Consider the following 25,294-nt stretch of genomic DNA (forward strand, 5'->3'; position numbering starts at 1 on the left):
CGCCCACTCACCTGGTCGAGGTGACTCCATCCGGTGCCATCCTGGTGCCCATCTAATCACTGGCTTAAGAACTGAGTCCCCTCTGCTTTCAGGTATCCTCCATCACCGATCCAGGCTTGGATCACATCGAACTTCATCACTGGTCGCCTGCCAGCAACTTCTTCTTTCAGGCTCCATAGACTGCAACGAGGATTCCCGACGTCTTTTCAGCCCTATGCAGCCGCAGCCCCTGGGCTAGGTAACCTGAGCATTTCGGTGCTCCAGCATAGCTTAACTATCTAAGTGTCCAGATCCTTTTCCGTTTCAGCTCTACCTAGTCGGATTCGTCCGATAACACTAACTTTACGAAATCTAGCATCCATAGACTTTGTCCTGCATCCCGCGTGAGAGTGCACACTCTGCACCCGATCTCCCTAGGCCTCCTGCTCGTAATCTGAAGGTTCAGTAGTCCAGTCCTAGCGATCCTAAAGCCTATCAGAGTAGTACTTACCTGCTAGTAATTTCGCATTCCACTTTTAGAGTATATGGTTTTTCGTGCCCCTCGGGCATTTGTGTAAATTGTGCGACTTTCAGTATTTTCATAAGAGCTTTGTATTGTGCTTAGCGCCCTGTCCTCATAAAGAGTCCAGGGCTGTTGTGTTCTAAATAAATATCCTTTTATTTTCATAACAACTTGTGTGGTGTCCTTTCACTTGGTGTTCAAGGGGTATATGTGATGGTATAACAGCTGGCTTAACACGCCCTCTAGAGTTTAGCCTAAAGACTGCTCTTGTCCATGCTACTAGGATAGCTGGTCTACGGTTGACTTACAACCAATCATCAATAAGGGTTGTTTGGACTGATACATAGTGATCACTAGAATAGTGAGCACTGCATATCAGGCCAACTTCTCACATTGGTGAGCAGCGGTTGGGATTTGAGCTTGCTGTTGTTTTACCACACGCATCCTAAGAATATCATTTGAAAGATCACATAAGTACCAAGGTACATATAACTTAGCTTAGAATACTCTGAGTTCTACTGAACCAGCTGTTGTAGTTTAACAGGGCCTAGCACATCCTGACTACAACTCTTAGCAAGGGATCAGAAGGCAAACAAATAGTGTAGGTAGGTGCATCACTTACACCACACTAGAAGCATGTCAGACAAAGGAGGGAACACAGAGGCCCCCTTGTGTCAGTTGACCCTCCACAGGTCATATCAAGATATGCTGCTCTTAGCTTCCAGGAGATGAGACAAATCTGTACATCCAGGAAGCTAAAACAGGGTTCTAACCCTACAATCCCATTTCTGATTGGTCTCTTAGAGACTTATGATGCAAGGAGGACTGCTAACACAGACCCTTCTCATCCAGATGGGAACATGCCTCCCTTGGAGGGAACCACTGGTGACCCTGACCTCCAACTCAATGGAACAGTTAGTGAAGGAGAGGAGGAGGATCAGGAGTTGTCAGGGGATGAGGCAGACAAAGGTCAGGTAGAAGACTAACCAGGACCAACTTAAGCAGGCATGAGAATGGATTTGGGGGACCCCCAGGGCCACTCTCAGGCAGGCTTAACATTGGGAGTGGACGGGTTAGGTCTCTATCCAGAGGCTCTAACAGATCCATTCGAAACAATGGCTCTCAGACCTCTTCTCACAGAGGGATGACATCCCCTTAGAGAAGAGAGCATGAAGCTAAGATGAGGGAAGTCAATCTGAGGATTGAAAGGGAAGAACTTGCCCCGGCCAAAGAAAGACTTGCCCTTGCTAGAGAGCAAAAATTGTGTGGGCTAGATCCCACTGGTGGCAGCATTTTCCCTAGAGAAAAGGACAGGAGTTTAGACACTAGACACCTGAGTAAGATAGTGCCCCCCTTTAAACAAGGGGATGATATCCACAAATGGATAACTGGTTTGGAGAGGGCCTGCATTGTCCAGTGCGTCCCCCAGAGTCAGTGGGCAGCTGTCTTGTGGCTCTCCTTTGAAGGCAAAGGTAGAGATAAGCTCCTCACTACTAGAGCTGAGGATGCTAACAATTACCAAGTCCTGAAAAATACACTGATAGATGGGTTTGGCTTAACCACTGAGCAATACAGGTTGCTGTTCAGACTACACATTTAAATTTTTGTAAGTATTCCACTCCTTTCTAAAGTCCTTCAACCCTACCTATCAACACTTAACTTCAAATCTGGAACGAGAAACCTTTGAACCATCCACACACCTAAGCTGATAAAGTATTTGATTTACAATGGACAAGTTACCTCGCACTTCCACACTGGGCAATTATTCTTTTAGGTTCAGAAGTGGCCTGAAAGTGCACCTCCTTCTCTTGTCATATGGGGGGGCGTGTCCTCAGTTACAGGCTGCGATTGGCCATCTAATGACCAACTTGTTCCTCCAGCTGACAAACTCTAACCCGTCATTAGCCCAAGACAACTTGATTTCACACTTTAGTTTTAACCAATTTGAGGCCTAGCTGTCTAATAATTCACATATTATATCATTTTTTTTATAGACCCCCCTGTTCATGCTGGTCCATGTCTGAAATCACTAGGAAGCATGCTAGCCTCTTTGGCTGTTAGGTATGCTCATTTTGTAGTTCTTTGGGACCTTAATGTCCATATGGATAATCCTTCTGACCCGGTAATCTTCTTACTTCAAGATGCTATATCAATCATCCTTTGGACTTGAGCAACAGGTATTCGGTCCAACTCATCAAGCTGGTCATACATTAGATCAGGTCTTGTCCAACTTGAGCCTGGAACATCACCACCTAATCAAATTTAATTGGCCAAGACCGTCAAAAGGGCGTTCCATCACAGACAACACCTGGGCCCAGTCTTGCGCTTTCCATAAAGTCCAGCAAGCTGATCTGATTCAAGCGCTTGAAGCAAACACTCCGGTCCTTTCTGGTTCCCTGGAGTCGGATGCCGTATGATTGGATTCAAGGTACTATTAATGAGCTAGCCCTTTTTTCCCGCACATCATTCTCATAGGACTAAATAAACAGCTAATATGTTTAATGAGGTTCTTCGATTAGGCAAAAACATCTTGAAAGGAAATAAAGGCATATCTACAGCTTGGAAGATAAAATGCTGTATAAGCTAGCACTGAAGGACTATCACTCAGAGGTGTATCTATCCAAAAAAGTCTTTTTTGAGAAGGAGATTGCCGAAGCCTGTAATAAATCCAAGGAGATTTTTAAAATTGTGAAAACATTTTTAAGCTCTGAGGTCATCTCTAGAGATCACCAACCTTCGGCAGAATGATTTGATGAATTGGAATTATTTTTTTCATTTGAAAAGCTCCACCATTCAGGCAAATCTTCTCATAGATGTGCAATCAGCAATAATCCATTTTGTGACAACAAAGGTTTCTACTCCTACCAAGGGGAGTCTAACCTTGGCTAATTTCTGCCCTTTGCCTCTAGAGTACTCCTTGGGTGCTATTAAGAGTCTGAAGTCTGATTCCCCTTCCGACACATGCCCTCCTGCATTGTTGGCTAATGTCGCCCAGGTTATTAACCCAATTGTAAACAGAGTATTAAATAATTCTTTCCAATCTGGCAAGGTTCCGGCCCACCAGAAAAGTGCAGAATTCATACCATTACTTAAACCCACAGCAGACCCGAAGGAGCAGGCTAATTATAGACCCTTCTCCCTGCTTTTTCCAAAATATTGGAAAACTCAGTCAACCACAATTGTCACAATTTTTGGAGAGGAACAATCTCCTATAAACAAGCTAGTCAAGTTTTAGGCCTCACTTCAGTACCAAAACTGCACTTTTAGAAGTTGTGGAATATGTAAGAGGCACCCTAGACATAGGAGGCAAGGCTATCTTGATCTTGCTGGACTTAACGGCGGCCTTCGATACTGTTCCTCATCGAAGGCTGCTTAATCGCCTCCAGCCAATTTGGATTAAGAATATTATCCTGAACTGGCTTACCTCTTTTCTGGATAAAAGAAACCAAGAGGTTTGGACGCCTCCTTATTCCTCCAAAGCACGCAAACTGATGGTTGGTGTACTACAGGGCACAGCTTTAAGCCCTACGCTTCATAATGTACAGCTTATATAATTGGTGGTACTGGCGAAAGCTAAATATTTCTTATGCAGATAACACCCAGCTTCTCTTCTACTGTGGAAAGTAGAGTTTGCTGGGGGCTATTAAAAACTGCCTCTCTAAGGTGTTCAAGTGGCTGGCAATTAATCAGCTAAAATGCAACCTGGATAAGACCGATATTATGATCTTCAGTTCATCTTCCCCTACCCTATGGAGTTCTTTCTGGCTGAAGGACGCTCCGCTTCCGTGCCTTCAACAGGGCTCAATAAGGAACTTAAGCATCCAATGTGATAGTGCCCTTTCCTTCCAACCACAACACAGGCTGCTGATAGTTTCTTGCTTTTGGGATGCTGAAAGAATTCTTGCCCCACTTGTTAGAGTCTTCCAAGAGAATGGCAATCTAAGTGCTAATAACCTCTCACTTAGATTACAGGAATTCTCTCTACTTAGGCCTTCCGGCAGTATCTCCTGGGCAGACTTCAGGTGGTTCAGAACTCCGCAACCTAGTGGCTTCTCAACCTCGCTCCCCATCTGGAGGTCCTCCACTGGCTTCCAATAAAAAAAAAAAGGTATTGTTTAAATCCACAGTCCTGGTACATAAAGCCCTGCATGGCTCAGGGGCCGGCTATCTAAGGGGGAGGATCCGTGACCATGTCCCTCTCTGAACATTATTCTCTTCTTTTGAACACTTTGCTAGAGTCCCAAAAACCTGCTAGCTTATAACTGGCAGCAGATCCTTCTATCTGGGGCCGGCCACATAAAACAAATTCCCACTGGAACTACACACTACGTGTGATCTCTCCACCTTTAAGAAAAAACTAAAGACTTAGTTCTTCTGAGAATCTGCATAGGTCTTCACAGTAGGTGCCGTTATGTCTGTTTAATGCCGGGACTCTCTTTGGAGTACCTGCTTGCTTTATAAATCACAATCACATAACACTTAAATTGCTAATGCAATATTCTTGGGCAGGATGGCAGTAGAAGCTCAAATAACAGCAGTTGCCACTTGGTATTATTAACTATGTATATTGAGGTCCTGCTTGACCATCCGTAACTCTGCTGTAGGAGGGAGTATGAGTAGGGCAGCTTTCCATTGAAAAGTGGCTTGGCAGGAGGCCATACTAATGGTCATAGTTTATGGAGTAGACCATCCTCCCAGTGTTCCTCCTTGTCTGGTGACAATCGCAAGAGGCTTTTTAGCCTGACCAGATATGTATAAAAACCCAACGAGCTGCTCAGGCAGCTACGTTTTCCTTGCTCAGGCATGTGTAGGAAGCTGGCTCTTTATGTAATATATCAATATTCTTATTTACAGTGTAAAGAGTTGAGGGGTTTCCTTATAAGTGGACAGGCGCTTGCTCTAGCAATCCCAAGGTGCTCTATTTGGCGTCGTGCTTTTGAACAGCATTAGGCTTAACCAATAGGACTGCAAGATAGCTTCAAATACATACAATGATCAATAAATGACAGACACAACTAAGGAGAGCCACACCAATTTATAAAAATAGCAAATATATTTATATATGTTTAGATATTTGAGAACAATCTCAGGTAAGTTCGTTTTTAAATATGAATTCTTTTAAGCTCAAAAAGTGGACACTTTTTAAAAATGTTTGTGTTCTGGAATGTTATCCTATGGAAGGAGGAACAAGTTCTACAAACAGGTATAGTACAGTGACTTACGGGACCAACCTCCAGAAGTTAAGGTGAGTGGTGTGTAAGGTCCAAGGCAGCTCCAACAGTGCACCACTAGCAGCACGATGGCGACCGAGTGCAGGGTGTAAAACAGCGGTGGGAGCCCAATGGTATTCTGCAGGCTCTGGCTAGGAAGCCAGTTGGGCTGAACCAACGGGGGGCTCAGGCCTCATGATGCTCGGGATGTAGTGACATCTTTGGTCCTCTTCTCCAAGCCCAGGAGCAACGGGTGCAGAGGTGTCCTTAGGTGTTGGCTTTTTCCTTCCCGGAGCAGTCGCGGTAGAAAGGGCCTGCGTGCAGAGGCTGCCTGACACGTCAGAGGGTCCATGAACGGTAAAACCATGATGGACTTGGTCTATGGAGTTCTGTGGAACCTTGATGCCACCATCAGCCCACTGCAACTTGGGCTCAAAGCATTGGGTGCAGTGGTGGCTTCAGGTGTCCGGTTTTGGCAGGTCTGGAGGCCTCCGAAGCCTTTCTTTTGGAATTGCTGCAAGATTCAGAGAACAGTTCCACTGTCTCGCAAGAGGCCTTGGTTCTTTATCGAAGGCAGGCAGTCCTCCCAAGTTTCTGGAGTCAACAACTGCAGGACGAATCTACTTTGGCACATTTTTCGACGAGGGATGCAGACAGGCTGGCAAGGCTGGTTCGAGGTCAGCTGTGCTTCTCTACTCTCTGCTTTTGTGGCTCCTCCGTGTCCTCTCTCTACTTAGTTCATCAAGATCTGTTTTTCTGGTGCCAGGGACTCCCATATATACTGATTTTAGGGGAGTGTAGGGAAGTGGCCAACTGACTAATGACACTTGGAGTCACCACGCCCCATATATACTTCCTGTGGACAATGGGCATAAACCTGTCCCAGAACTCCTAAGTATGCCATCACAAAGATGGCTACTTCTGAAAAATATCCACCTCAGTGTAGCCTACTTTAGGGGTGCTACTAGCCTGGAGGTGGCATGCCTACCTGACTTGCTAATTTTCCAGCCTGTCCAGGTGCCAAGGGGGGTCCTGGAGACAGGGGGCGGCTTCCACTACTTTGAGGGGAGCCAGACTCTCATTCCAAAGGCGGCAGCTCTTTGAAGCTTGCCTGCCTAGTAAGGCTAATCAGCAGGTCATCCTGTGGGAGGGGGTATTACACCTTCCTCCCATACAGGCTTTTGTTGTGGGCCTCCTGAGAGCAGATGCTCTCACCATAGGATGTCAGAACAGTCGCGGATGGCAGGCTGGGAGATAACAATCAGGGAGCACACCAGAGGCTGGTAGGGTTTCAGGTGCCATCTAAGGTGCACTCTGGGTTCATGTACTGGTAAATCTATCACTGGAATCAATGTGAGTTTATCAATGAGATGTTTGATACCAAATATCCCTATTTTCAGTGAACCTATTGTGTAGCTGGGGGGTTTGTTTTCACCAGTGTCCAGCACATGTTTTAAAGGGGCTTTCCTGTCCACTTGCATGGGCAGGAATAGGACTGACCAGCAAAGGGGTATCTCTGCTCATGCAGGTATGCCCTCACATGTAATATTCAGCACCCTGACTTAGGGCGGTCATGCCTGCTGTAGGGGTGACTTGAAACTATGACATGCAGTGTTAGGGGGCATAGCACACAGGGATGTGTGACATGTTGTTTTGTTGACTTTTATCTGCACCAAAACACGCAGGCTGGAATGGTAGCCTTGCATGTGCTTGGTGAGGGGGTCCCTTTGGCTGGTACAATTTGTGCTGCTGCCCTTAGGGACCCTCTTTAGTACCTCTGGCCCTAGGTACCAAGGGTACAATTTACTAGAGATTCATGAATGGTGCTAAAGGTTTTACCAGTTGGAGGAACACTTATACAGTTTTGGGAAAGAGCTCTGGCACAGGGGACCTGGTTAGCAGGAACACAGTGCACTAACAGTCGAAATCACGGCACTCACCAGACAAATGGGCTACTTTCCTACAGCATGCTACTGTATATCGCCTCCTGTGATCCTTTCTAGGGGTGAATGGAGCTCAGTCATGCATCTTTGCCCTAACACCCTACTCCTACTCAGTGGAACCCCAAATTAGCCTCTTTAGCCCCCTGTTTTTTCAGCAAGACTGCCTGGATGGAGTTATTTACGTGTTTGGTGGAAACCCTTTGTGTATCTTATTGGTTTGGAATCTGCACTCAGCGGAATGATGGACTTTTCCTTGTTTGAGGGGTGTTTTGTTAACCCTAAATATTGTGCTCTATATCAAGGTTATGAATATTTCACTGCTTCTTGTTCTATTTTTGACTAGCAGAAAATTCCTCGCGTGTGTTCCTTTAACCTGAAGTTTCTATGGGGATTTCCTGATGAAACGTAGTTGTTTCCTATTATTGTTAAAGTGATGCTTTGAATTTCTTTTCATGTTCTTTGCAGAAAGAAACTGATACCACTGATGACACCCTCGGGTCCAAGCTTAAGGTTAAAGAGCTGTCAGTGGTCGATGGGAGGAGAGCCCAGAACTGCAACATTCTTCTTTCAAGGTACTCTATTGTCTGTCCCGTCCTTCCCTACCAGGCCTGATGTGTGAACCTAGGTTCTTTGAAGGCTAGGTATCTGGTCTCTGGAAAAATGTTTGTCCACAGGTTTTTTTGACTTATGTAGCATTGCAGTAATCTTGAAAAATGTTTGTTGATGTTTGGAAGGCAATTCCTGTCAGCTCTATGCATTCATGTAATCTAAACTTAAAGCAGCAGTCATGCTGTCAGTGCCATTCAGTACTTTGTAACAAAAACCTGCGTTCAAGATTTATTTTTGTTCTTTCTAAGTTTAGAGTCTGAGGCAAGTGGTAATTTAGATATTCGATCAGCGTTTTCTTTGAATATTGATTTAGGGCCTGCCCCAAGTATTGTAGAGTGGCTAATAATCAAACCATTAAATATATTTTAATATGAATAGTTTATATGAAGTTCACCACACGCACTGTCCATATATGTTTTATTTATCGCTACATTACTTTCTCCAGTGCACTGACTTGACATGTGCCATTTGCCGAAACCTTAATATCAAAGATGGGTTCTTTTGTCTGGTTACAACGAGAAGCTAAAAAGATGATTTGTTGCACTATCCACCAAAATCTTTGAAGGCATATGCAGCCTGATTAATGATGAGTTAATTTATTCCTGTCACTCTACCAAGTGTTCCTAGAGCCGGTGTGTGTTTTATTTCATCGAGGTATCTTTTGTGATAAAAGATGCCACAGTCTTGCTGTTTACAGAATTCCGTTTCACACTCCTTGTATTACATACTGTGATGATTGTAATTGCTTAGCAAACACTCTACCCTGCATACTACGCTACTCAACCATAAATGCATTTTTCTTTCCTTACCTGTATTGTTTATAGCATCTTGAGGCATACAGGACAAACTACATTCTCCACAGCCTAGCTGGCTCAGCTGACGGGAAATTTACCATGCCGCATGTTGACAGCTACCACAGTCCTCCGGCTGTGCTAATGGAAATGTGTTGAAGTGTTGATATGCCACTGATGTGGTCTAGAAGTTTGAAATAGTTTTTAAAAAAAATCTTCAACAAATTGTGCGCAGGGTGAAGTCATTAAGACATTCATACTTTGGGATTGCTGCCCATTTGTTAATATCTACCTGATGATTTTTTCAAAGTTAGTATCTAGGATGGAACAATCTCACCTGTCTGTCTTCAGTAGAATGCATCCTTTCTCCCTTAGAAAGAAAGGAATATTGACTGAGCTTACAAGGATTTGAAGGTGTGATTGCAGGTGTCTGCAGTAAGCAGATAACCCACAGAGCTATATTACTAGCTCTAGAGGGCAGAATATTCTGGACTGGTGCAGGTGGACCACTTTAGCTACTTAAAACAAAGGCCATGGAGCGAAGGCAGAGCTGTTGTACAGCAATTCAGCCAGTTTAAGGCTTTGGTTGCTCATTATCTGCTTGAATTGAACTTGCAGAAGTCATCCTTACACTTAGAATAAAGAATTTGAAGTCATGATCCGCTTAAACAAAGCCAATGCCTGCTGCTTGATTTTAAGCTGGAAAAGCATAACTTTGCAACTGATTTTATCTGAGGGTACAGTGAGGAATTTTGAGCCAGAGAAAAACTTGCTATTGATTGTACTGACCTGTCTCAGACAGGATCCAAAAAAAGGGAGACAGTCTTTTGTATCCAAAGTGAGAAATGGCAACCTCGTACAATGGCCTCTGTTATGGCGTGGTAAGCATCTGAATATGATGCATTGCTTCAGTATGTGAATTCATGCTAAGATTGGCATCTCAGGTGAAACTCAAGGTGACGTGTGACAAGTGATAAACTAACTGAGCCTTCTTGCAGGTTTCCTATCAGAGGATTTGACATTGTTTATGGTATTCTGTCAATGAAATACCCAATAGGTGGACATGTTCATAGACAGACTAGCTATAGCCAGCGTTGCAAGTGTACATAAATAAAAGACATGAATCATAGGCTGAACCAAAGGTCTCTGTGTGGATTTTGTGCTTCAACAGTTAGGGCAAACTATCCAAGAGCCTTTCTTTCAACTTCACAGAGACAAGGTGGTTCTTCGAACCAATCCCAAACTTCGACCTAAAGTGGTTTCTGCTTTTCACATCAATCAATCGGTTATGCTACCTGTGTTCTGTCCTCAACCTGATTCTGTAGCAGACGAGCTCTACACACTCTAGATGTTACAATAGCTCTACTATATTATGTAGAAAGAACAAAAGATTTTTGTAAATCAAAAACTGTTTTTGTTCGCCACCACACAAAGGCAATCCCATTTCTAAATCGGGCATTGCAAGATGGATTGTGAAATGTATCCAAACATGTTATGTGAAAGTGAAAAGAACCTTCGCAATACCCCCTAGAACGCATTCCACACTCAAAATATCGTCTACTATCGCTTTCTTAGGGAATATTCACTTAGCTGACATCTGTAAGGCAGCAACATGGTCTACACCGCACACATTTGCCAAACACTATTGTGTAGACGTGTTAGCGAGGCAACAAGCTAATGTAGGCCAGGCAGTGCTTAAGACACTTTTTCAAACAACTGCAACAGACTACAGGTTAGCTACCGCTTTGGGAGAACACTGCTGTATAGTTGATGCAAAGCATGTGATCTACAGCTCACATGCCTCGAACGGAAAATGTTACTTACCCAGTAAGCCTCTGTTCTTGGCATGTAGAGCTGTAGATTCACATGCGCCCACCCACCTCCCAGGGCACCGATACCTGTTGCAGTTGTTTCTTATCTTGTATACATTTGCATGGACATCTCTAGTCTACCTTTACTAACTCCATTCTCACCCTCTGCGGGAAAACAATGGAGTTGATGCCCATGCAGGAGGAGTCACCTACCTTGTGAGTGGAAAGACTTCTTCGAAGAAAAACAACTTTCAAACATCCGGACCCAACACTAGATGGCAGGAGTATGCAAAGCAAGTGAATCGATAGCTCTACATGACAAGAACAGATGCTTACTGAGTAAGTAACATTTTCCCTTTTTTGTATTGCGGTGGGGCTGCTGACCGCATCCCCGCTGCAATACAAAATATAGAGCATGGCGGTCGCATTGTAATTCGCAGTGTGGGTAGTCCGTCTCGTGGGCAGCTGGTCCCCATTCTGAGACAATGGCAGACGGACTTAAGTTTGTCCGCCATCGAAACGAGGCCCTTAGTTTTTAAGTTAATCAGACAATTGTATCTCATCTTCCTATGTCCTATGTGAGAAATAAGACCCATCGTGTCATTTAGGTATTCTCTTGCCTTGTTAGTGAAATCACTCTTCGGCTGCTGCAACTAGTAACTTGTAACTGTTTTCCTGCAAGATGGACTTTTTCAGTTTATATCCTTGAGCTTCAAGCCCTGTTCACATTTACATTCTACACAATGGTTCGTTTTAATGATAAGGTAATCCTCTTTATAAACTCAAAGGAAATTGCTCTGCATTATCCATGATTTCCACATCCAACAAGAGTTTGCCCCATAGCCTTGTTTCAGGATTCCCCGCATCCCAAATAAGGATAACTATAATAATATGAACCTCAAAAGAGCTCTGAAATCTAATTTGGAATGCACCAACAGTCTCCTATACAATGCCCTCTACTTGGAAGATGCCCCAGACCAACAGGCTCTCAATGCTTATCGAATCGCTTCTATATCTCAAAATAGCATTCTTTTGAAAGAGCTGCCTTCCAAAAAGGTATCCATGCCCATTTCAACAGGACTCTGTTTTGTAAGACATTAACATGGATTGCCTTATTTTTAAATTTCCAATCTTTCCTGCCTTTGATTAAAAAGGAGCCAATTGTAAGGGTAAGAGAAATACTCATTCATGTGATTTTGCCTGTATTCTAAATCAAGAGCATCCACCCCCATCCTTTCGTGGAGTACAGACACATTGTTCTGCTTATTAAGATCATATTCTTCATATTAGCCACATTACGCTGTTCACAACATACTAGCAGTGGAAGAAGACTATAGAAATCACTATGTAGATGAACACTTTTCCTGATATCAATGCCTTTTCAAGGGTGTTGAGGGATCCTGCAATCTAAGCAATCAAAGAATATGATGTACAGCATGGGAAAGGTTTTGACATGTTACTGTTTAGTTCTGGTCAGGCAGTCAAACAGCTTATTATTGGTTTTCTCTGATTACCAAACTGCATTTTGAACCTTGAGTATTTTGCCTCCGGTGTTAGTAGTGAGGAAAAATCAGGGCCTATTTTGACTCCAAAGGCCCACTTTCCAATGTGTTCTTTCAAGAGTAGATGTGAACGGGTGGGATTGCAGGAACTGTCAATCCCACCCTTTCACAAGCGTCTTTACAAATCTGAACCGAAGAAAGAAGACTTCGGAATTGTACGACCCCAAATTCCCTCATTTGCTTGGTAGATCAGTAACCGCACATTTAGCACAAGTAGACCTAGATGTTTGTTTGTTAAAAGATAAAAAAGGATTTCCACTGCCTAGGTGTTTTATATACACTTTGTTTAATGTTCTCAAAGTGCGTCTTTAGTCTCTGAGTCTAGCAGCCATCATTGTTGTGTAAATGTTACTGTTGGCAATCGTTTTAGCTAATCCATCTAATGGAGACTGAGTTGTGCTATATAATGAATTCTGAGCTTTTTTCTTTAACAGTAAGTCTATCACTAATGTACGTAGTGCATACTGTTGTATTGTGCTCAAAACCTTTGCACTTTTGATTATACAATGAACAAAGTTCAAAATGGTGTCATTGAGCTATTTCAACCAATCTATTATTAATAAATAAAAATGTAGCACATTATATAAGGATCTTCTGTTTTGTATGACTTGACAAAGTGTGCACGCTTGTGTGTGTGAGAGAGATTTTTAATTTCTTTACCTATGTAAATCAGTATGTGAAGGACCTTTCATGTTATGGAGCGGACCTCTAATATAGTCCTCTACAAAATCAATGTGGCTTACCCTATTGTTAACCTTACTTCCATTCCATTGAATCATACTAAATGGTATTTATTAATTTAAAGTTGCATTCTAAGTATGAAACATTTATTATTTCAGGTTAATATTCATGTATGAATAGTTTAAACTTTGAAAATGCAGTGGAATTAACCTCTGGTGCTTGATACACATGAATGGTGTTCACTTATGGATAATGTCTGAAGCTACACCCTTAACACAACTCATTGATATCACCTCTGCCTTTCACCACTACAACCTCTGACCTACAGCCGTCTTTACTACCTCAAAGCCTCCCCCAGCCTTCATCCACCTCTAAGCTCAAAACAAAATGACCGTGTCAGTGATTGTTGGAGAATGCAAAGCTGTCCACTTTCAGTCTTCCTGTCTAACAAGTTACGGTCTCATGGAGACCTGTGCAGCATTTCATTGTCTTAGGGAGATTTCCATTAGCCCCTTGTATGGTGTACACATTTTCGCGCTATGCGGGCAAATTAAATAGTGGGCGGGATTCGGGCGGGCCGCCCTCCGCACACGCCCACCGTGACGTTGGACGGCCGGGGGCCGTCCGAAGCATGCAAGGGGTTAAGCGCTGCTCCACGTATTCTTAAGCCATTGAATAGATTCAATGTTTGCACATAAGGCTTCCAGGTTCGATGTTTGTTCAATTAACAACCTTCTTTTGTTATTGCCAAACATCACAGGCAGTGGAAATGGGGATTATTAATATAGGACATGGATATACTTTCTTCTCAAGTAATACGTGAATTTATATTTTCATTCCAGACTCAAATTGTCCAATGACGAGATTAAACGTGCAATCTTAACAATGGATGAACAAGAGGACCTTCCGAAGGACATGCTTGAACAGGTGAGGTGTACATTCCCTCGCTGGTGAATCATGTAGAACATTGTAATATTTTTCAGAGGAAGAAGCATGTTTGTTGGATTGAGGATTAAGGAAGAGCAATTTAGATGGCTCATAGATAGAATTCTGTGTTTCCACTTTCACTGCAAATGAAACTATCAATAAAGCAAACCAACAATCCAAACCTTTGGATATTGCTGTTCATAAATTACAAGGCAATTTATATACCTGAGACAGTTTTATATTAATTTACTGAATCCATAGCATAAAGCCCTACTGACATTCAAGAAAATGTGACATCAGAATAGCTGTGTGACTCATCTCTATACATCCTCCACTTAATGCTGCTACCGATTGAAAGAAAAAGCAAGCAAAAATAATTTGGGATTTTTTAGGTGATGTACCTGTAATTGCAAACCTCCTTCATTTTCTTTGTTTACTACTTCTCTGTCTCACAAGAATGCACTCAAGAGTGGAGGTGTAAATGAAGTGTTCCTTTACAATGTTTTCAAATGTTTTTTTATTCTTTGATCATCTGCCCAGTTCTAAAAATACGTGATTGAGATTTGTGTTTACTGGCATTGTAACAAAAACGTTATGGTGAATACTCAAGAAATGCATGCAACTGGTACACAAAGATCATTATCATTTTCTGTTCTTGTAAGAAAAACCTAAATCCTAACCTTTTTTTTTTACCTTCCAAGTTGTTTTTTCTCTTGACCCAGAATAATGCCTGAAGGATTTCTTGCGCTCACTCACTGCAGAGCTAAGTGGGTTCTAGTACTGTTCTGGTGCCCATTGTACATGTCAGCCTTCCACATCAGAAAAAAAGGTGCCTCTTTGGTTCTTTTTACAACTGTAGAATTGAAGAGGAGATTGTCTTCACCTATGAGAAATCATAGCCAGGGTGAATAATTGTCAGTTGAGATGTACAACTCTGCCTCTTAATTAGCTTGTATACTTCACCCACCCGAGGCTCAACCCTTAGCTACAGCTTCTTTTTCCCTGTCACTTCTAAGCCCAATGAGCAACTAAGGGCAAGTCTGCAATATCAAAACCAGGTAAATAATAAAATTAAGTGAGCACTCTTTGCCCACACCACCTCTCAATTTTCGTTATGCACCTCATCTTCAACTACCTTTTGCCCGTCTGTTATACACTCTTCTTCCCGTATTGCCCATTTCCGAATCTTAATGTTTTTTTAATTTGGTTTAGTCTGGCGCAGTGATTTCTGAACTACTCAGGCAATTCTCTGCACTTTCCATGACCACATGTAAGGACTGTTAGAGCTCTTGCACTCTCATCGTATGGAGCTAATGTGAAGATTTTTGAAGCTCTAGCCTAGCAAAAGTGGTATTTTGCAGCCTAGTATTTCCTTGCTGTAAAAACATCCCTGGTGGTTCCAGGAAGCCATGGGGGGATATCTGCTTGACAGCTTGAGATAAAGACTAATGCATCTTCCTTCCATCCTCCTGCAGTAAGAACCACAATACCAGTGACCCTTGCTATCTTCTATACTTATTTGCCATGCTGGCAGCGTTCCATCTTTCTACACAGCCATTAATGATAAAAGCCTTAATTACAGACATGGCACGGGTATCCAAGGTGGAGGACAAAGCATTATCTGATTGCTTACAGCCCACTTGGAGCTTCAGGCTCCATCCCTCACCAGCCTGGGATCCCCAGCATGGCTGTGGTATTTTTTTGTTAAAAGACCCGAAATACCTTATCTCCATCCCTGCCCCACACTCACTCTTCATGCACTGATGAGGCTTCTCTGAAAGTCAAGTGCACAGGGGTGGCAAAAACCACACTGCCTCCACTGATGCGCAGAGAACCATTGTGTACCTCCTGCATGCATCATTGTGATAGTACACATAGCAGGAGCTGGCCCGAGTCTCTTGTTTTGGATATTTAAATTGAACATTCGCTGATGGATATTTTAATTATTCCTGTGCATCTAAAGGTAATTGAATTTTAGTACAGGACCAATTCCCATTGCTCCAACACAGTCCCATCAAAATGTGCTTTTAAAGAATATAGACTAGTGTATGTTAACCTGATGTTACTTGTCTCGTTTTAGCTTCTGAAATTTGTTCCAGAAAAAAGTGACATTGATTTGTTGGAAGAGCATAAGCATGAACTAGACCGAATGGCCAAAGCTGATAGATTCCTTTTCGAGATGAGCAGGTAATGATGAAAATTGTATTAAAAATGTATAGAAACCTAAGCACAATGTATGAGCATGGAACATTAATTTCTGTCCGAGGTTTAGAATGAATGATGCTCGACATTCAGAATCACGCAAAGAGTATCCTACCTAGGCCTGGGCGGTGAACTCCATTCCGTTCACTGAGTTAACAGAGTTTTCTGCACTCTGCGGAGCACGCAGAGTTCCGGAAACCTCCGATCTGCGGAGCGCAGTTTTTTTCTCCGCTTGCGCTCCTCAATATCAAGATGACATGTGTGAGCGAGGAAAATTCAACTGCTGGTGAGATTTCTCAACGCTGGCGGTTGTGGATGGTCGCGCCCCCTCGCACTAAGAAACCTTCCATTCGCGTTGAGATAGCTGCCGCTAGGGTAGAAAATCTACTCGACCGGCAAGAAAAGAAGCAGCGCCCTCTTTTGCGGTGTATGATGCCGTTCTGGCTGATTTTATAGCGCAGGACCTACACCCAGCACTGAAAATCAGCGAGAACGGCATGACCAGGCTTAATCCTACCTCTTGAGTGGGTTTGAAAACATGTCAAAGCCATTCTCATAATTTAACTACCCTAGTGTTAAGTTGAAGACTATATACAGGAATGTTCTTCTCCAAGTGCCTACAGTAAAGAAGGTAAGACAAGGGGGAAGAGCCCTGTCCTTCATTGGTCCTACCTTATGGAATAAACTTCCTATCTTTCTTAGGCAGTCCACAGACCATCTGATGTTCAGGAAAAGCTGAAAACCTTTTTGTTCCAGGCTTAGCACCTCAATAGGACTTAACTCTTTCTCTCTTGTCTCTCACTAGCTTTGGGCGCAGAGATGCTCCTCCGGGAGTTGATTCAAGCGCGGTATAAACTCATAAATAAATAAATGTTGCTATATCATATTTAAATGGTAACATTTACATATTGCATCCACTACATGCAAAAACACCTCTCTGGAATGAAATACAAATTCCATTGACCTTGTAATTAGATCTCGGACCGTAGGCTGCGCTTGCGCAGTCTCGCTCCGAGATTTAATGTTTTCTAGAGTGGGGCTTGAACCCGCCCCTCTTCTCCATTGGCTGGCTTCCTAAACGGAGGCCAGCCATTGGAGGACAGGGACGTCACTTCGTTCCAGCCCCGTCTTTTTCAGATTCAGGGGCGTGTTTTTTCGCTTCTTTCTTGTTTTCTTTCACTCCTTTTCCCATTGGCTGGAATTTTACAGTCCAGCCAATGGGAAGAGGAGAGAACGAAAACCACACCCCCGAATCCAAAAATGTCGGCGCTTTGCTGAAGCCATTTCTGCCCGACCGCCGCCGGAAGAAGTAGAAAAGCTGCTGAGTCCTCCGGTGAGTGCTCCTGCCCCCTCGTTGTTTGTGCTTGCTCTCCTGCCCCCTCGTTGTATGTGCTTGTTTTTTTTGTGAGTAGGTGCATGTGTGGCTGCCGCGGACAGGAGAAGCCGCTCTGTCCGAGCGGGTGGATGTGTTCCTTGGTGAGAGGCGGTGCACTATACCAGCCCACGGTTGCAACATGTATTGTGCCTACCCCTTGCCCGGGATGGGGACCAACTCGCTGATGTATTACTACAACGGCAAGACGGTAAGGTCGCTTGGCAGTCTCCCTCGCGATGCAGCGCTTTCTTTTGAACTTGAAAAATAACTTAAAGTTAGTGGTTGTTGATTGTGTTCTTTTCGGTCTTGCAACTGCGAGCAAGATATAATGATGTGCTCTCAGTGCTTGTGTTTACTACTACTGTAATCAACTCCAACGTTGTAAATAGAATATAGTGCTCGGTTTCATGTTCGACATCTAAATAACGGGCGCGTTGCATCGAAAACCTGTGCGTCTTGGTCTTGCACGCAGAGGGCATGTTGCCGTTTCTGTTGAGCCGAGAAGATGAAGTGTGTGCCCTGTCTAAAAATAAGGCGCATGGGTTTCTGGGAACAATTAGAGCGCAGTCGGTCCGTGAGGCCGAAGTTTCCTGTTTGGCTGTCCAGGGACCGGCTCGCCTGTTATTCCATCTGCTTCAGATGGAATACTCGCAGCAGTTTATTGACTGGAGGGGCTGGCAGCCTCATGCGCTGTGGGGAACTCCGTGCGGCCGCGCGAGCCCCGCGTCTTCACGTCAGAATACTTACTGGACTTGTGGTGAGAGGCCTCTCTTCCGGGCCGGGCCTGGACCCGAGAGAGATGCTGTTGTATTGTTTACAGTATGTGAACACGGGCACCCTTCCATCCAGCGTTCAGTGTTTCATTTAATGGGCTGTCTCGTCGACAATGCCACTCCCATTGAAGACGAACTGCACACACCTTGCATGCCTGGACAGTTCACAGAAGTGGACAGTACTGAACGGATGCCCTGTCTGACTGCGAGGGTTGGCTTGCTAAGAATATGCAACCTGTTTTTGTCACTGTGCATACTTAGAGCTGGGTTTAGTATCAAACACTTGTATTGGTTTGCTTCAAGCAAAATGTAGGGGCCGGCCAGTCACGTGGCTGTTTTTTGTTTCTGGTTATGTTGCACTTAAACTCCAAATTGTTATCGAGCAGATGTTGAATTGATTGTATCTCCGGGGTTAAACACCTTTTGTACGAAGTGCTCGAACGCGATTTAGAGAATGATGTTTGCTTCCTTTGTTTTCGGTGACTTTGGAAAGTTTTTTTGCTCAGATTGCCACGCGGGGTTGCATCGGCAGCCGGGAGATGGGCCAGTGTAGTGTGGTTTCCTTTTGTGCAGAGTTGTTGTACAGCACACCGTGGCCAGGCCTCAGGAAGTGTCCGCCTCACATCTTCGTTACAGCAAGGACCGTGCGTCTCCAGCCCCTGTTTATTTGCTGTTTTGGAGAAGATGCCCGCTGCCTTTCAAGTACAACATGCAAGCCTTAGTCCAGAACTAAAACCCGGCCAGTTTCGATGTTTTATTAAACATAATATAGCCCAGTTGGAAATGGATTGATCGTTCCCCCATTAAAACCATGGAATGTAAATTGGCTGTAGGTCTTTTAAAGCCCAGAATGCCCGGTTACAACATTTGCCTTTGTTCTGCAGCAGGTGGGAAAGCTTTGATCTTATTAAGTATTTCCAGGGCCGCAGTAGATGGAGGGGGCGGTGCTCACAGCTAGGTCTGGCCCGCGAGCGCAGAGCGCGCCCCTGCTGTAGGTCAGAGGTCACTCTATGAGCCTGCATTTGTAAACAGTTGATGGATTGCACCAGCAGAAACCCTTTCATCACCAGGGCTGAAGGGACGTCTGCTTGCTCGTTGTGCTTGCTTTCTGGCTCCCCCCTCGTCGTGCTTGCTTTCCGCCCCCCCCCCCTCGTTGTGCTTGCTTTCCGCCCCCCCCCTCGTTGTGCTTGCTTTCTGCCCCCTCGTTGTGCTTGCTTTCCTGCCCCCCCCCCCCCTAGTTGTGCTTGCTTTCCTGCCCCCCATTGTGCTTGCTTTCCGCCCCCCCCTCGTTGTGCTTGCTTTCCGCCCCCCCGGTTGTGCTTGCTTTCCGCATCTGTACTCTCATGGTGAAACTCATGGTGACCCTATGACTCCTATCTCTGCTTCTCTAGCTTATCATTTCTACACCTGTCCACATGACCTATTTGAAACAATATGCAATGGAGGCTCAGGTGTTCTTGGTCTTTAAAAAGTCAATTTTCTAGAGCAAGGAAACTATCCAGCGGCTCTCTCCAAAAGTAAGGACAAATTGTAACACCTCATGCACTGGCAGCTGACTGTCCCTTTTGCCATGTATGTACCACCTGGGTGACTGTATGTGTGGCTGTGTGTGTGTGTGTGTGTGGCTCTGTATGTGTGTGGCTCTGTATGTGTGTGGCTCTGTGTGTGTGTAGCTCTGTGTGTGTGTAGCTCTGTGTGTGTGTGGCTCTGTGTGTGTGTGTGTGTAAGGCTATGTGTGTGTGTGGCTCTGTGTGTGTGTGTGTGTGTGTGGCTCTGTGTGTGTGTGTGTGTGTGTGGCTCTGTGTGTGTGTAGCTTTTTTGGTAGGTGGCTCTGTGTGGGTGGCTGTGTGTGTGTGGGTGGCTCTGTGTGGATGACTCTGTGGGTGGCTCTGTATGTGTGTGTGGGTGGCTTTGTATGTGTGGCTCTGTGTGGGTGCAAATGCAATAGGTCTCGCATTTGCGAGCGATTAAGCTATTGGCATTGTAAATGACAATGCCATTTATTTATGTTTTAAAAACAAAAACATAAATAAAAATAACGTCATGAGCAAAGGCAATAGCTCTAACTTTGTTTTTTCTGTTCCAATTAAGAAGCATTTTTATTCTGTAAAAAAACGAAAAACTATTAATTCCCAAAATGTCCATTTACTGTTTTTTTTTCCTTCTTTCATTATTTGGTTTATAGTTGTTTATATGTTGCCTTGTTATAAGATAGAAGAACGTTGTCAATTAAATAAAATTTCAATAACTATCAAAAACAATACATGGCCCTTATACCACTTGTCTTGCTGGGTTAATATTTCTAAAACAGTGTCCCCCAGTTCCCCCCCAAACCCTCTACTTTTTTAGGTCAAGCCTAGGCAGCGCTTGCGCTGCGAGGCATGCTGTGTTCGATATTTGGGTTTTAAAACCGCCCCTCACTGGCAATTCGTTCAAATGTGTGATGTTTGTAAAAGCATGCTTTTGTTTGATTTATGGCTTTTATTTGTCCCACATTTTCAGGGATCGCTCCTCCCCTGGAGTATTGACCTATTATGTGTATTCTTTCTCTAAAGGCTTTTTACGTTTGTGTTTTTGCACTATTTTATGTTTGTGCAGGCTCCAGCATCTTGTAAAGAATGTTCCTCTTTGGTCCCTATGCACGATGTGGCCGATGTACAGTACTTTAATACCACTGTTTTGACTAACATTTTGTATAGCGTGCACTTTTTGTAGATAAAATTCTTTTTTTCCCGTTTTATTCTTCACATTTTGTATATGTGGACACAGTTTGTGTCCTGTTTATTTTCGTTGCAGATAACGTTTTTGTTCTCATAATGTTCCTTTATTTTTGGATTTGTTTAGCGTGTATGCAATACCCTTATTCCAGATGTAGCATTTTACATATTTTAACTAGGAGCAGGGTGAATTTATTGTTTCTGCTTTCTGTTTGTGCACTCCAGTGATACCTCATTCTAAGTCCACTAGACAGTGCTGCCAGCTGTTACTCTGGTCCCATCAGTAATTCCTCATTGTAAGTCCTCTGGGCAGTGCTACTAGCGGTTTCTTGAGTCCCACTTGCAATTCCTCGTTCAAAGTCCTATAGACAGTGCTGCAAGCTACTTCTCAGGTCTCAGTGGTAATTCCTCATTCTACGTCCTCTAGACACTTTGCTAGCTGCTGCTCTGGTCCTGCCAGTAATTTCTGATTCTAAGTCTTCCAGACAGTGCTGCTAGCTGCTACTCTGGTTCCGTCGGTAATTTCTCATTGTACTTCCAGACAGAGCTGCTGGATGCTACTCGACAATTCCTCATTCATAGTCCTCTAAATAGTGCTTCAGCTACCTCTCTGGTCCTAGTGGTAATTCCTCCTTCTAAGCCCACTAGACAGTGCTGCAGCTGCTTCTCTGGTCCCAGTGGTAATTCCTCATTTTTAGACCTGCAGGCAGTGCTGTTAGCTGCCTCACTGGTCCCATCGGTAATTCCTCATTCTAAGTCCACCAGACAGTGCTGCTAGCTGCTACTCTGGCCACAGTGTTAATTCCTCATTCTCAGTCATCTCGGCAGTGCTGCTTCTCTGGTCCCATTGGTAAATCCTCTTTCTAAGTCCTCCAGGAAGTGCTGCAGCGGTGTCTCTGGTCACAGTGGTGATTTGTCATTCTAAAGCCTTTAGACAGTGCTGCTAGCTGCTTCTCTGGTCCCATCTGTAATTTCTCATTCTAAGTCCTCTATGCATTGCTTCAGCTCTGTCTCTGGTCAAAGTGGTAATTCCTCATTCTTAGTCCTCTAGGCAGTGCTGCTAGCTTCTTCTCTGATAACAGTAGTAATTCCTCATTCTAAGTCCTCTAGACAGTGCTGCAGCTGTGTCTCCGGTCCCAGTGGTAATTGCTCATTCTAAGTCCTCTATACAGTTCGCTAGCTGCTACTCTCGTCCCACCGGTAATTCTCTCTGGTTCCATCGGTAATTTCTCATAGTACGTCTTCCAGACAGAGATGCTGGATGCTACTCTGGTCCCGTTGACAATTCCTCATTCATAGTCCTCTAAATAGTGCTTCAGCTACCTCTCTGGTCCCAGTGGTAATTCCTCATTCTAAGCCCACTAGACAGTGTATCTGAAAGAGACACGTTAGTGATAGATTCCTTAGCTTACAATATCCCCAGGCGTCAGACTGGATCCGGAAACTTTTGCGTAGCAGTACCCTTGCGCGTCGGTAGGCGTCGTCTGCGGCTCCGCGTCCGTCGTGGGCGCCGTGATGACGTCGTCGGAGTACTTAGACGCCGCCTCCGCGTGCTGACGTCAGTTCTTCTTTTTTACGCGCCAGCCAGCGCAGATCTGGAAAAAGCAGTAACCCAGTCAATTCTTGACTAACTTTTTTGAGATCATTTTTGATCCTTCTCGAAGTCTTGCGACTCCGATCGGTGCCGTAGGGATGCCTGGTTTCAAGCATTGTGACGATTGCAACCGCACCATGTCGGTCACGGATCCTCACCGCCTGTGCCTGACGTGTCTAGGCGTTGACCACGACGACGAGGCCTGCTCCGACTGTCGGGCCCTTTTGAGGAAAGCCAGGCGGGAGCGGTCCCGCAGGCGGCTCGAACTCCAGCAGTCGGCCCCGCGCCGAGTGAGATCCCGGTCCCACGGGAGGTCGAGGGACAGGTCGCGGGGACGGAGCCGTCACAGCTCCAGGAGTCGGCACCACTCCTCCGGGTCCAAGTCGTCAGGTAAGAAACACAAGAAGTCGAAGAGGCATCATCGCTCTTCTGACTCCCCCCCGACGCTCGCGCGATGCGGCCGGGGGTTCGGGTGACACCGCCCACGCGGTTCCTCTGGAGTCGCGGGCGTCGCGTCCCGCCCCATACCCTCCGGTCCCTGGGCTGAACGCGACGCCGGAGGAGATTGAGCGCTTCCTCATGGCCATGAGGTCCCTTTCTCCTCCGACGGGCTCCGCGGCGCCTTCGGGCCCAGCGGACCCGTCTTGGGGGACCCTAGCGGGCCGGGGGCTTCGGCCCCGACGCCGCCGTCGCCTTCGGGCCCGGCGCCGCAGGGCCCCACGATCCCGCCACCGCCGGGACGCCGCTGGGCCTTCCTCGGGCTCTGGATAGTCACCGGTGGACCTTACGACCCCCCTGGCGTCGGTCAGTCCGCCCGAGGACGGCGCCGCCCCCGATACCTCCTTTGCTTCGGTTCCAACGTCGGGACGGCGCCTATCGGCGCCGTACCCGACGCCGTTTGGAGATTTTTACTTCTATGAACCGACCTCATTCAACTACAACCCTGAATCTCAGGAGATGGGTGATGAGGAGGATTGGGAGGGGTCTGAGGAACCTCTGACCAAGGAGTGTCAGTCTCATGCGGACTGGGCAGGAGACCTTGGGGAGGCCAGTGGCCTGGACACCTCTCCGGACACTGGATTTGTCTCTCCTCCTACCGTGGCTTCGGAGGAGGGGGCTACCTATGGTGTGGTGTTGACGAGGGCTGCCAAGCCCTTGGGCCTTGAGCTCCCCGTCGCGGCCGTGAGGACTAACCTCCTCACAGAGGTCCTTAAACCGCAGTCCTGCTCGGCTGAGCCTCTGCTGCCCTTTAATGAGGCCTTGACCGACGTTCTTTTGGGCACTTGGTCCAGGCCCGCTACAGGTTCGCCCGTAGATAGGAGCGTGGCCAGACGCCACCGCCCGGCTGCGGGCGACCCATGTTTCTTGTCCTCCTACCCCACCCCCGAGAGTCTGGTCATCCAGGCCTCTAATTCCCAGACCGCATTCCCGACAGCCCCGCCGGACAGAGAATCCAAGAGGTATGAGAATTATGGTAAGAAGATATTCTCCTCCCTTAGTTTGGGACTGCGGTCTTCCAACACCGCATGCCTCTTGGGCCGTTACATCCACTCTCTGTGGGAGACGGTGGCGGAAGTGCTGCCAGAGTGCCCGTTGGAGGTACGGGCCAAACTCGGCCAAGCCCTTGTGGAGGGCCGAGATGCAGCCAAGTATTCAATCAGGTGTGGGCTGGATACCACCGACTCGCTAGGCAGAGCGATGGCTACGACAGTGGCGGTGAGACGCCACGCCTGGCTGAGATCCGCCAATTTTTCGGCAGATGTCCAGAACACTCTGCTGGACATGCCGTTCGATGGCCGTCGCCTCTTTGGCGACAAGGCAGACCACGTGCTTGAGCGCTTTAAGGACTCCAGGGCTACGGCCAAGTCCTTGGGCCTCTCGGCCCCGTGCCAGCAAACGGGTGCCTTTTGCTCCTTTCGTGGCCAGGGAAGGGGCGTCCCCACACGTGCCGCCAGCCACTCGCCGCAGACTGTCGTCCAGCGCGGCGGCGGCCGTGGAAACCGCCGCGGAGGCGGTTGGGGAAACAGGCGGAGTCAGTCCACACCTTCCCCCGCAGCATCCACCTCTAAACCCTCCTAGTCCGTGCTTTTCGGCCCATGTGACGCCAGTGGGAGGCAGGGTTCGCCATCACCACTCTCACTGGCGCACTGTCACTTCGGACAGGTGGGTGCTGCAGATCGTCCGGAGGGGCTACTCCCTCTCCTTCGAGACGACCCCTCAAGCCATGCCACCGCAACACCACCGCGTATCGGGGGATCACTTGCGGCTCCTGCAGGAGGAAGGTCCGTCCCTCTTGGCCAAGGGGGCCATCGAGCACGTTCCTGGGCCAGAAGTAGGACGTGGTTGCTACTCCCACTACTTTCTGGTACCCAAGAAGGGCAAAGGGGGCCTACGCCCTATCTTGGATCTGAGGAACGTCAACGGCTTCCTCCGGAAGGAGAAGTTCAAAATGCTGACTCTGGCTCAGGTCTTAGCTGCCCTAGACCCAGGAGACTGGATGGTAGCGTTGGACTTGCAGGACGCGTATTTCCACATCCCCGTCCTGCCGGCCCACCGGCGTTACCTGCGGTTCACGGTAGGCCACGAGCACTTTCAGT

General features: G+C 46.0%; 1 protein-coding gene across 4 annotated transcripts in view; it reads left to right on the plus strand.

Annotated features, from left to right (window-relative positions):
• DAAM1 (dishevelled associated activator of morphogenesis 1) overlaps positions 1-25,294 on the plus strand; it is a 679,460-nt gene that overhangs the window by 552,496 nt on the left and 101,670 nt on the right. For all 4 annotated transcript variants that reach the window (XM_086938202.1, XM_086938204.1, XM_086938201.1 and 1 more), the window contains 3 exons: positions 8,121-8,227; positions 13,952-14,036; positions 16,117-16,223. In XM_086938202.1, the coding sequence (XP_086794328.1) occupies positions 8,121-8,227; positions 13,952-14,036; positions 16,117-16,223 (299 nt within the window). The remainder of the gene's footprint in view (positions 1-8,120; positions 8,228-13,951; positions 14,037-16,116; positions 16,224-25,294) is intronic.

Source organism: Lissotriton vulgaris, chromosome 9, assembly GCF_964263255.1.
Source record: "Lissotriton vulgaris chromosome 9, aLisVul1.2, whole genome shotgun sequence".
Lineage (NCBI taxonomy): Eukaryota > Metazoa > Chordata > Amphibia > Caudata > Salamandridae > Lissotriton > Lissotriton vulgaris.